Source organism: Rhagoletis zephyria, unplaced genomic scaffold, assembly GCF_001687245.7.
Source record: "Rhagoletis zephyria isolate East Lansing unplaced genomic scaffold, Rhagoletis_zephyria_1.1 Rzeph_scaffold_09441, whole genome shotgun sequence".
Lineage (NCBI taxonomy): Eukaryota > Metazoa > Arthropoda > Insecta > Diptera > Tephritidae > Rhagoletis > Rhagoletis zephyria.
In genome coordinates, this window is record NW_016166519.1 from 1 (window position 1) to 13,267 (window position 13,267).

The 13,267-nt window shown below is 37.7% G+C and overlaps 1 protein-coding gene across 1 annotated transcript; it reads left to right on the top strand.

The window, feature by feature from the left end:
* Positions 1-1,133: 1,133 nt before the first annotated feature.
* G9a (histone-lysine N-methyltransferase G9a) lies at positions 1,134-7,734 on the top strand (the record flags this gene model as incomplete). The annotated part of the gene is given in 15 exon segments (XM_017631944.1): positions 1,134-1,904; positions 1,973-2,077; positions 2,080-2,278; positions 2,281-2,334; positions 2,337-2,405; positions 2,408-3,576; positions 3,658-3,887; positions 3,948-4,309; positions 4,378-4,616; positions 4,813-5,003; positions 5,528-5,689; positions 5,756-6,217; positions 6,285-6,423; positions 6,561-6,934; positions 7,010-7,734. Coding segments are annotated over 15 exon segments (4,770 nt in total), but the record flags the coding sequence as incomplete, so codon positions are not given.
* Positions 7,735-13,267: the final 5,533 nt, after the last annotated feature.

A 13,267-nucleotide genomic window follows, 5' to 3' on the forward strand; every position in this document is an offset into this window, starting at 1 on the left:
TGAGTGTATTCATGCATTAAAGTATGAATATGTGAAAGATACTAACAAAATGGTAATGTACAGTAGCGGCAAAAAATCAAACAAAAATTCGCAGGAATATTACACAGGACCATGGGAAGAGATTCAACTCAGAGAGCTGTAAAAGGACGCTCACTTGAAGGTAAAAATTCGTCGAATTGTAAGAAGGATTTACGTGTGAAAAAAAAAAAATTTATAAATAAAAAACGAAAAACAGAGAAAAAATAAATGTATTAAAGTAAAAAACCATAATAAAATTAAAAAAAAACAACAAAATAAAGTGCTAAGAAATTTAATTGAAAAAAATTAATAAAAACAAAAAGTGAAGAAAAAAATAAATGTCATAAAAACCTAATGAAAAATTAAAAAAAAAATAAATAAAATGGCAAAAAATCCAAACGGGAAAATAAAAGAATTGAAATACAAAACCAAAAATAAAAATAAAAAACAACATAAAGTAAATAAAAATAATTTTAATAAAAAAATAAAAATAAAAACAAAAATAAAATTAAAATTAACAAAAATAAAGTGGAAAATAAAAAATAGAAGATGAGAGCAAATAAAAAATTACATTAAAAAATGCAATTCATTAAAAAAGTCAAATTAAAATAAATAAATACTACATATTAAATAGATACGTATTTAAAAAAAAAATTAAAAATTGGCGATAAAATCTGGAAAAATTTAGCTTGGAGCTATTTTTATAGCCGCCAGTTTACGTTTACAAGCTCTCGGTTTCCAAACGCAGGCTTAATGCTAATAAATGATATAATTTCATATACATATGTATGTAATGGGTTTCTTTGGGCTTAAATTGGGGTCCAACTGAATAAAGAAAATATGTACATATTTTTCGAAGGTGGTCGATGAATGTTGATTAACATTTTTTTTTGACTGAAATGCTGATAAACTGGGAATAGCTTCAATTTAAATTGGCAAAAAAGCTTTGTTGGCTTCCAAATAAGGTCGGCAAAGTAGACTATGGTTTTTGTTGAGATTATTCTAGGTAAGTTAAGGCGAAGTACGATTAGCTGGTTTGTCAACTATAAATCCATCAAAGTCCCTTAAGAATTTGCAGTTAGGATAGTCGCGACTTAAAGCTTTAAAATCCTTAATTTCCTATATCTTTCCCTTTCCAGACATCCAATGTGCGTGCGGCCAGTGTCAGCCCCCTGCGTCGCTTACGACGGACACGCCGTTTTTCTGAGGTAGCCATTAAGAATGAAACACTGCCACAGGTCACCACCACAAATGCAGTGACGAAGATAGAAAATATGGATATTACTGCTGAAGCAAAGGCACAACTTCCGGCAAAGGCGGAAACGCCAACAAACCCAGCTCCTGTAGAAATAAACGATGTTGAACTGCCAGTGACGACTACAGTGGCGGCTGGCGCGCTTGAAGTGGCCGCAGCTGCAGCGGCTGCTGCAGCACAAGCGCAACTACAGCAGCAGCCAGGTAAACGTGGGCGTGGCCGCGGTAGAAAAATCACTGTTACGATGGAGGGATTTGAGCAAAGTGTGGATGTTGCGATGAAGGAGGAAGGAAAGCAACAGTTATTGGCAGCACAAATGCCCTTGGATACACCAACAGCAGCGACAAAAACCACGACGATGCCGGCGCAAGAGCGTAAAATTGTAGGACGCAAGCGCAAGCAGTTTGAGGACAACAGCAGCAATGTCGCTACAGAAATTGCGCCAGCTATTAAAATTGAGCCGGATGCTAGCGAGAGCAACGCCGGCAAGGACGAGGCTCTCAGTCCCACTGTCAGCGCGGCAGTAGCTGGTAATGGAAGTGGCGATAGTGGTAAGCGTATGCGACGTAGCGTCCGGCTGGGCAATCGTGCGGATGTGGGTGTGACGTCCGCTAGCATCGGCAAGCAGCTGGTATGTTTGCGTATTTCTTACTTTCTTTGTACCATAAATTGCTTTTTATTTCATTGTGTGTCTTGTAGGAGGGTCCAACACTCGAAGAAATCAAAATTGAACCAGTAGCAGCCAGCACCAACCCAAAACCCTCGCTGTTACTTACTGATCCGCTCAGCTTAACTGAAGCGCCGCCCCCGAATACAGAAAGGGCCCTATTGCCGTGGTGGAAGAGCGCACGCCGCCAAAGAAGAGGGGACGCAAATCGAAACTGCATCACTTACAGCAACAACAGGATAAATCACAGTCTTATGCAAACAGCGAGAGCAGCGATCAGACACCGCCAGGCTCGGCAACAAAGCGCGGTGTTCACAGCAACAACGATATGGTCATTCCAAGCGCTCGCAGCGACGCATTAAACCAACCACGAAAATACTTGAAAACAGTCAGCTGCGTATGAATTCGAAACGAATAATATTGTGCGCTTGACGCAGACGCAAAATTGGGAAGATTGCGGTGGGGGTGCACGCAAAACACAGGTGCAGGCGAACCGGCAACTGCCGGCGGTAGCCACGCGGAAACGGAGAAACCTATCAGGCAGCCGAAATCTGAGAAGGCGGAGCGTGCAGATATCAATGAAGAAAAGGCAGTCGCTCCCAGCACGAGTTCCACTAAGAAAAAATTATGCCCCAAGTTGCTGCGCGACATTGAAGCATCACGGGTTGCGCTGCTGGCTAAGGAACAAGCGCAGCTGGCGCGTCCTCGCTGCCCGGACGTAGAGAAATTTCTCAGCGAAATCAAGGTTGCGAAGTGGCATACGAATCGCTCGACGGAGGAGCGCAAACTAACAAAGAAGCAGCTGCGCAAGTTGGCCAAGCAGAAGGAAAATAATTTGCGTAAGCTTGGACTGCGTCGCAACACCACTGATGAGGCGAGCGATGTAGAAAGCTTGAGCGACAATGAAGAATTTGTACCGACCACGCGCGTGCAGGTGGAACGCCGCAGTCACACATTGCGGCAGCGCGCGACACGTGAGCGTACTCCTACGCCAACAGCGGCGACGACAGCAGCACCACAAGTAACCCAGCCGGCGCTGATGCGCGCAGTAACCACCTCGCCGACGACGAGCACAAAAGTGGGGCGCAAACCACAGGCGCGACAACGAGCAGGCACCGCCGACAAGCAGTCAGCCGCAGCGCAGAAACGTTCAGTGAACACGGGTGCGGGCGCTGGCGTGAGTAAGCCACAACTTTCTCAGGTGGCCTCAATGGAGGTAATCGAAATCAATGAGTCCTCACAGGAGGTGCAGTCGTTGCAATCACCCAAGAGTATTTCGACCGGGGTTGGACTGGCCGCTACTGCAAGCGCGTTAAATGCCATTGGCACTGTGATCACCATGTCAATGCCGTCGCCGCCAACCGCTAGGCAGGCAAAGAAGCCGCAGCGCGGTTTGATCTGCTACTGCGAGCAGAAGACACAATTCTACACTCGCAATACACCCGATACGGCCTACTGTTGGGCCATTGACAATATCGAGGAGCAGAAAGTGGGCTGTAGCAATCAGTTGAACGGCGAGGTTTTCAATTTGCTGCGTCCCAGTCAGCGCGTCAGCTACATGGTGCTTTGCGAAGATCACAAGAAGCGGCTGCGAACGCATAATTGCTGCGCTAGCTGCGGCATATTTTGTACTCAGGTATGTGGGAACGGTGAAGACTTGTTGCAAAATATTTTCGTGTTTGGATTTTCAATAGCATTTCTTAATTTTCTTTTTCAGGGTAAATTTGTGCTTTGCAAGCGTCAACATTTTTTCCACACCGAATGCGCTGAGAAATTCATACTCAGCAGTCCCATCGATCCGCAACAGCCAGCCAGTAACTACACTAGTCCTACATTGGTGCTGAAGTGTCCGCACTGTGGCATCGATACGCCAGAACGTACCTCCATCGTCACGATGAAATGCCAAACATTGCCTGTATTCTTGCCTAGTCAAAGAGCGCCAAAAATGTATTAAAATTATTATAAAAATAAGTTTGCGTGACATGCTAACCTCCCTTTCGTTTATAGCAAACCTGCAAAACTTTCGTTGCCTGCTTTGAGTGGCGCTCCACAACCCAACGGTCACTCCAGCGCCGCGTTGGGTGTAGTTGCGAATAGTGCTACATCCGCCAGCAGTGGCATCATTGCCGCTTCGTCGCTTGCTGTTGCCACCAACTCAGTGCCTAAACGAACGAAATCACTCCAAATAAATTTCGAACAGCTGATACCCGAATCTGTAATGAATGTAGTGTTGCGTGGTCGAGCGTCGAGCACCAGAGATGGACGCCGTGGCGCGAGTAGTACACGCAGTTCCATTTCGGAATTCTCCACGCGTGACATGTACTACGCGGTGAAGAATGATGATCTCGAACGAGTCGCGGAAATACTCGGTAGGTGATTTGGGGAATTCTTCCGCTTTGGGGTTTTCAACTTCAAATATTCTGTACCTTCCTTGCAGCCTCCGATTTCGATGTTAAAACGCGTATGCGCGAATTCCTAAATGGAACTTGCTTGCATTTGGTTGCGTTGTCTGGCACTTTGCCCATGGCTTTTCTGCTACTTTGCAAGGGCTATGCGAAAGAATTTGTGAATATGTTGGATCGTGAGCTGCGTACAGCATCGATGTGTGCCGTTTTGGGTGACAAGTGCGAAATACTGAATTTGTTCATACAATGCGGCGCTGATTTGGCGATAAAGGTAAGCTGGGAAAATCGTTTAGGGAAGTGATGAGTTGAGAGGTAAAATGATAAACCGAAAATGGTTTACTTATAAACTAATCTTAAAGAAATTGGCTACGAGTTTGGAATTTTGGAGTACTTTAATTTTTAATTTTTTTTTTTTAGAATTTTTTGGTTCTGGGTTTATGAATTTTACTTTCTTTACTTCCATCTAGGGTTTGGATGGCAAAACTTGTTTGCACATTGCCGCCAAATTGGGAAACTTGGAAGCGGCTCAAATAATTGTCGATAGCTATAGATCATGTCGTAGTATCTTAAGCTTCATGGATTTCATTAATGCCCAGGATGATGGTGGCTGGACTGCTTTGGTATGGGCCGCGGAATTGGGGCATACGGAAATTGTGAGGTAAGGCAAAAGACAAAAAAATAGACAAAAAAGCCAAAATATAAGGAAGAATTATATGAAAAACATTAAAAAATAAATAAAATAAAGAAATAAAAAGATAAAATGAATAAAGAATTATAAAAACAAAAAGATTAAAATAAAAAAATAAATAAATCAATGAAAATAAATTAAAAAATTATATAAAAAATAACAGTTTGTATTATAAAAATCTAACAAATCAAAAAAAAATTTAAACCAAAAAAATTTGTAAGTTAAACAAATCAAAATGTAAAATATTTAACAAGTAAAATGAGAAATGTAATAAATAATAAATGTAAAGAAAGATAAAATAGAGTAAAAATAAAAGCAAGAAATGATAAAACAAATAAAAAATGTAAAAAAAAAATAAATTAAAAAAGCACAAAAATAATTTCGGAAAATCCCCAAAAATTAAGTAGATAAATAAATAAGTAAAAAAAAATATTGCTTTATGCGTAAAACGTATTTTTCCTGATGTTTGCATTTTTTGTTTGTTTATTTTGCAGTCTCCTCCTAAACCACGGTGCTGATCCGAATATTTGCGATAATGACAATAATACCGTTCTACATTGGGCCACATTACACAACAATGGCTTGGATACGATCACAATGTTGCTGCAGGCCGGCACCGACTGTAATGTGCAAAATGTGGAGGGTGATACGCCACTGTAAATACAGTCCTTTTTTAAATTCATTTTATTTTGCATCCTCTATATCTATCCCTTTTTCCCTAGACACATCGCCTGTCGTCATTCCATCACCCGTCTGTGCATTGCACTCATCGCAAATGGTGCCGATTTGATGGTTAAAAACAAGGCGGACGAGCTGCCATACGATTGCATACCGCACGAAGATTCGGAGTGTGCGCGTACTGTTGGTTTCAATATGCAAATGCGTTCATTCCGCCCACTGGGGCTACGCAGTCGCATAGTTTGTGATGACATATCGAATGGGCGAGAGGCGCGACCCATACAGGTTGTGCGCAATGAGCAGACATTTTCTCGAAATGTAGCTGGCGGCGAGCAAAATGGTGGTAGTGAGGCGACATCAGCCTCTGTTGCAATTGTGAGCCATGACGAATCAGATGAGATTATGTTGCCCGATTTGAAATATATTAAAAAGTCAATAATATTGCAAAATTGCACGCCAATCGATTATCGAGTGGCGCAAATGCGCATTTGCTCGTGCTTGGATGGGTAAGTGGAAAGATTGAGTTTAGAAATTGAAATTGATAGCAATATGTTGCTACTTCATTTTATGCAGCTGCATTTCCTCACAATGCCAATGCACAGAAGCATCCGGCCAAAATTGGTATACTACTGAAGGTCGCTTGTGCGCTGATTTTAATTTCGAAGACCCAGTGCCAATATTCGAGTGTAATGACGTTTGCGGTTGTAATAAGGTGAGTCAATAGTAAAGTGCCAGCTGCTGCAGCTATCAGGAGATGCTGAACGCTTCTTATGTTCATAAAAATATTTGCTATTATCTTAATTCTCCTAGCAACTTTTCCTTTCATATTCGTCTTCATTTCCATTTCAGCTGTCATGTCGAAATCGCATTGTACAAAATGGCATACGTATACCACTACAAGTGTTCGAATGCAGCGATCCCACCAAGGGTTGGGGTGTACGCACGCTGGTGCATATACCAAAAGGCACCTTCGTCTCAGAATATATCGGCGAAATACTTAGTAACACAGAAGCCGATCGACGCACCGACGATAGCTACTGCTTTGATTTGGAAAATGGTCATTGTATCGACGCAAATTACTTTGGCAACGTAAGTCGCTTCTATAATCACTCATGCGAGCCGAATATAGTTTCGGTGCGCGTATTTTTCGAGCATCAGGATTATCGCTTTCCGAAAATAGCATTTTTCGCCTGTCGCGATATTGAGGCGGGCGAGGAGTTGTGGTGCGTATGATGGGGTTTTTCTTTCTATTTACATATTTAAAACATCGAATGTATTAAATTCTTCCCGCTTTTCAGTTTCGATTATGGCGACACATTTTGGCTGTTCAAAAATCGTCATCTCTCCTGCAAGTGTTTAGCGGCTGCTTGTCGTTATGCGGCTGCTACCCCTAGTGGTGAGGGTGTTGATGTTGAGAGCACAAATGCCACGTTGTTGCCCACGGTTTCACTCAGCGTGCTGCAGCAAGCAAACGAGGTGACCGTCGTAAGTGTTCAGACAGCGACAGGCAATAGCAATTTAAGAAATGGTCATGCTGCCTAAAGGGTTTAGGTTTTTTTTTTTTAGTTTAGCTTTAGTTGTTTGCTTTTTTGCAAAAGTAACGTATGAGGTTTGAGTTGCTGTGTGTAAGTTGATCTGTAAAATAATTTTTAACATTTAGTTTCTAATACTATATATAAATATATTACTTATATTATTATGTCCTCAGAGTTTTTATGTGCTTTTGTATAAAAAATATAGCGTAAAATGAAAATAGCATTTTTATAGGTTTGTTTTTTTGTTCTTGTTATAAATATATATAGTAGCTCACGCTTGTAATATATAACGTTGCCTGCACTATTTACTGCCAATTTATTCTTTTCTTTACTAACTTTGTTTTGTTTGCGTTTGCTAATATTTATCTATAACTTAATTTCATTACTCATATCTACGAAGTAGTCATAGAAATGACTTTGTAAAGGCTATCTTACATATACTACATACTTATATGTACATATACATAAATACGTATGTAACAATTATACATAATCATAATGCTAATATAAAAGCACTCTGCACTTTACATATATATATACAGTCAGCGTCAAAAACATGCATACCCTGACGTTTTGACGATTTTATTAATTGCTATTTTCCAAACCAAATTTATCTTATAAAATTATAGTTTATTTAACAGCAAAAACCACTTTTTTTATTACTTAGAAATATTTCGAATATGTAGTTTTGTAGCCCATTAAATTTTACTACGATAAAGTGCAGGTTTCAAGTCGCTTAAAATAACCGTTGATTTTTGAGATTTTTGTTTTTTGTCGACGGTGTTGCGCATTTCCTTCCATATAACGCCCGAACGAAGCCTATTTTTATATGGAAGAAAATCGAATTGAAAATTTGAAAATTCCGGTGAAAATTTCTTGATATTTCTTGCATTTTTCCGAGAAAAATTGGGTATGGAAGATATAAATAAAAAAAAAAAAATCGTCAAAACGTCAGGGTATGCATATTTTTGACAATAAGGAATAACTGCTAAGGTCGAAAGATTGACGCTAGTATAACACATCATTCCCATTATTACCCAAACTCAAGGGAATTTTCTTATTCCTTAATTTCCTTATTGTCACAGACAGATATATGTATTCTTTCAACAAAGTTTATTTAGTCGGTCAGAATTTAAATTATGTAATTGTATGCCAAAAGTGCCTTTGGAATTAATATGAGTTGACGCAAAGCAAGTTGAATTAGAGACTGAAAGAGGCGGGTTGCAGGCGAAAACTTTGTTGAAAGAAAAAAAAAAACACACAACACATATGTATGTACATATAAAAAGCGGGTTTCTTAAATAATAAAATGTCTAATGTGGATAGCTTAAAGTGGCCTTTGGTTGCTATACCATATTATTTAAAGTATGTAATGTCCATTATTTAGTTTCTTCTAATATTAAAAATATTAGTCAAATAGCAATGAAAGAGAGAGAGTAAAAAAAACAAAACATTTAAAACTATTATATAATTAATAAAATCGTTTGAAATATAAAAATACTACTTTAATGCATACTTGAAAAGGTGTGAAAAAGGTAACAAAAGCAAAAAATTCATAGCGTAGAAATATTATACCCACACAAAAAGAAAACATAACCACTTGTTTGCACATAATCTAATATTTATTTATAAGCAATTTATTTAATGACAATTTAAAATGTGAACAATATACATATAAATGTAAAAAATATATATATATATATATATAAAATTAAAACTGTGTTGTTCTTTTTAGATTTCAAAAATCGTTAATTTCTTGATCAGAAACTTTTCAGCCAGTAATTATCTGGAACTTATCCGAAAATGGCAAAAATTCCATATAAAATCCATTTCATTAATTTTCAGTCGTGTTTTTAAATAAAATTATCATTTTCGGTTACGAAAAATTGGCGGAAATTGCAAATTGTTTCTTTTGCCGGATATGAAAATTGTACAAAAAACACTGTCAAAAAAACGTATGTTCCTCTGCTGGCTGCGAATACACTTGTTTTTAATTTTTATTTTTCAAATTTCTTCTAATTTTATTAATTTTTTTCAAGTGTAATTAATTTTTTTCTCTTTTTACGACTTAAATTTCGTATCTTTTATATACTTTTTAAATGTTACTTTATTTTTTAATATATTTTTATTTTATTTTTATTTTTTCAATTATAAGTGCATTGTTAGTAAGTTTTTTAGGTTTTTAAATGTGCCTTATTTACTATATAGCTATTTTTGGTTATTAAAAAAAAAGAATCTTGAAAATTTAAAATAATAAAATAAATAAAATTAAAATTTAATAACAAAGATTAAAAAAATACATAAGCAAGAAAAACATTTGTAGAAAAAATTATAAAAACCAAAAAAAGATAAAAGCAAAAGTATAAAAAAAAATTTAAGAAAGTAACAAAAAGAAAGAACGTTACGGACACCTTCCCACGACAGTTCCTTACGTAACCGGAACGACCCAGATTTATACATATCTGGCCAAGGACTTGTCACTTCCAAACACTTTGGGAAATTTGTACGCTGTTACAATAAAACCATAACGGGCAAAAAAAATTAACAAAAATGTAAAAAACTAAATACAAAATTTAAAGAGGATAAAGTAAAAAACGGAATTAAAAAAATTGAACAAAAATGTTAAAAATAAATACAAAATTTAAAGAAGATAAAGTAAAAAAAACGAAATAAAAAAAAATATAAAAAATATAAGCAATCAATAAAGAAAATATATTTTTTTATATAAAAAAGATTTTTAGAAAACTAAATGTTTCCTGAAAATAAACATGCTCATTTTGAAATTTCCGGTCGTTTTGCCCCATTCTTTTTATCCGACTTCACATATGGCAAATTATTATTTTCACGAATTCTTTCGCATCTTTTATACGAACGTCCTGCAAAATAAAAAGTTTTAAAAATTTAACGTGGCGAACTCAAAAATATCTACGGGACGGCGAAAGCCACGTATGCAGATCTCTAAACATCACAGCTCTTTTAATTCTGGACCTATACTACATATTTACTTATATTTTGTGCTTAAAACGTAATCAGTTGCCCATTTCATTGACCAAGCAAGAGAAAAATCCACTGATTAATCAGTCACTTTTAAAATCTAACATTGCAAAGCAGCTAAGTTTCTGTGCTAAGCTATGTATGTACATTAGAGTGGTCCAATTATTGTATGGGGGAAAAAAATTTCATCCTAGAAAACGGGGCGACCCCTTAGTTTTTTTCCTTTTGATATTTGTAATATCTATACCAAATTTCAGTTTTCTACTGCAACCAATACAGGGTGCTCAATTACCTTGAAATGCACTACTGAATCGCTGTGAAACTGGCAAAAATATTGGTGATTTTTATAAGAAGCTTCTGTTGCCATGACAACTGAAGCTTGTGATATTTTAATAGACAATTTAAATTTGAAATGTTCTCTAGAATAAAATATGAGCATCCTCTAAATTTATATTTAGATACGTAAGGTTTGGTACCAGCACCTCTTTCGGCAAGAGGAAAAATTTTGGAAGGTGCCCCAAACCCTGTAGACTTTCAAACTAACAGCCCTTCCCCTCCGGCACTTTGAAAATTTACTTCGTGAGGACCTCACAAATTGCCGCCCTAGCCATGCCCTATAATAGCCAAAAATACTCGATGAAGATAGTAATAAATAGTTCACGCTAGCCAGTCTAAACAGTCTTTGAAAAGCTAAAAATTATTCTCGTCTTCTGGAACAGATCAGTCTAATGATTGTTTTTTGAAAAAGTAAAAAAAAATTGTCATCTACTGGTTCGGAATTTTTAGTCTGTTCGCTTCAAATTTCCGTCTAGGAAACGAGCTCACGGCAGAACAATGAAAGACGAGTTCTTGGCTAGATATAGTCCACTCTCCATATTATCCATCCCCGGTCTGTTTTCTTCTGACAAAAATTAACCTACAATAGTCGGCTGAAGAACTGCCTGTTTTGATTTTCAGATCATTCAAGTTATTTCAGAAGTTTTAAATGCCTTAAAGAAATTTTCTTGTCCAGGAAAAGTCTCAACTATTTCCAAAAGAAGATAAATGTACTTATCCTCTGATATGTAGAAGTGGTAATATGTACCTATTGGTTGTATGATAGATGGTGACGGTCATAAAGAGGCTTTGTATGTTCCACTTTGGCATGCTATTCCAAATTTAGGCAATCCTCTTTGAGGATCTCAAAAGAGCTTCACTAAAAAATAGCTTGAGAATAGTAATATGACCTGAACTAGTAGCGAAGAAAGCTAATACATTCCACATATCCCGAGCTCCAATACTTACTTCAAAAATTCGCTCATCAAACGTTGCACTAGTTAGTCTAAATTCTACAGGTCCGGTAGGTCGAACCGTCCTCTGACGAAGTAATGCAATAGCGTCCACGATAAAGTTATCGTCCAAACCTTTGACGTGATAAAAAGTCAGAATTCGTAACCGCTGACATTTCCCAACAAATACCAAAGCATCCCTCACATCAACTCTTGGACCAATATAAAATTCTTCCAACTCAAGGAGATTACCAAATATGGCCAGTGAAACTGCAACGCTAAAATGCACGCCAGAAAAATGCAAACATTTCAGCCACGTCAATTTCGATATATACTTAAGATCTCGCTCCGTCAGACTACTTCTTCGAATAAATAGTTGGTCTAATTGTGTTCGGCGATATAATTCCTCAAAGAACAGTTTTGCTTGGTAGCTGCCACAGTTACAGACACCCCAGTCTGCGGTTTTGGAGGCGTGCTCAGTCGAATTCTTACCACTGCTTATGGTCTTACAAGCGTCGCATTGGCGAGTGTGGAACCCACGTATGTCGAGTATTTTCAGTTGCGATAGTGTGGCTATTAGTTGCCAAGAGGGATCTGTATTCCATTGCACCTCTAGTTCCTCAAGGTAAGTTAATTGCTCGACAATTTGCTGAGCAAAACGCTCCGAGAACGCTGAAGAGCAGCTGCGTACTTTCAGACGTAGTAATTTGTTGTACCGCGCAATGTTAAGCAAGTACTCAGGTTGCAAAGAATTAGCCGATTCTAAATATAGCGTCTTAAGACTGTTCAGTTCGTCAATGTATTTTCCTGTGGGGTATATGAAGAGAAAGGGCTGGAGGTAAATTTATGAGATGGGTAATACGCAGTTGTCTTACCTGTTAATAGATAACTTGTTGAGCATATTAAAATCTTAAGATTTGGCAGCGGCAACAGCGCCTCCAAATCTTCGTTGTTAAAGTCATTTAGTTGCGCTTCTTCGATTTCTGGATGGTTGTGACGTAGTGCACGCAGCAAGTTCCGATCGCATTTGCTTATATTGATCTTCTTTATGGTTTTCATAGGGAACTCCTCAGTGCCAATTAGAGCTGCGAAGCGTTCAACTATGTTATCGTCTAAGCATTTTTGCTCGCGAAATTTTATCATTGATTCATGACGCTCGTAGAGCTGGAATACATAGCGAAATCTTGTGCAGACATCGGGCCAAAAGTATGTGCGCGTGCCCAAGTCTAAACGTTTTAGAATTTTCATTAAACATTCGTCATTGAGGTCGAGTATTGTTGTGGTTGCTGCCGTATCCATTATAGGGCTAAAGGGAGGAGAATGGAAATGTTATGTTGGGAAAACTTGGCTACCCCATGAAACTTTTTCAGGCCATAAACCTACTTAAACTGAAATAACGTACAGTGACGAGCAAAACTGTAACATGATGTAACACTTTTTATTTCAGCCACCGCTATCTTTCATAGTTCTAACGACTTTCACACTTTTGTTCTATATTCTTATTGGTACATCCCTACTCCCGCTCTCATAACGATTTGAGGTCAATCCAACAACAATAAAAAAACCTGGAGACAAAAATGAAAGTTAAGGCAAATGTTACAGTTTTGCACTCATTCTCAGTTTTGCATTTTACAGTTATCTTTTGCTTAGTTGGAAGTCAGATGACTTTTTTCTGTATTGTAATTTATTCAAGAAGTGATCACCAATAAATAATATGGTTAATCAGGAAACATAAATGTAAATAATAGATTTACTGCGA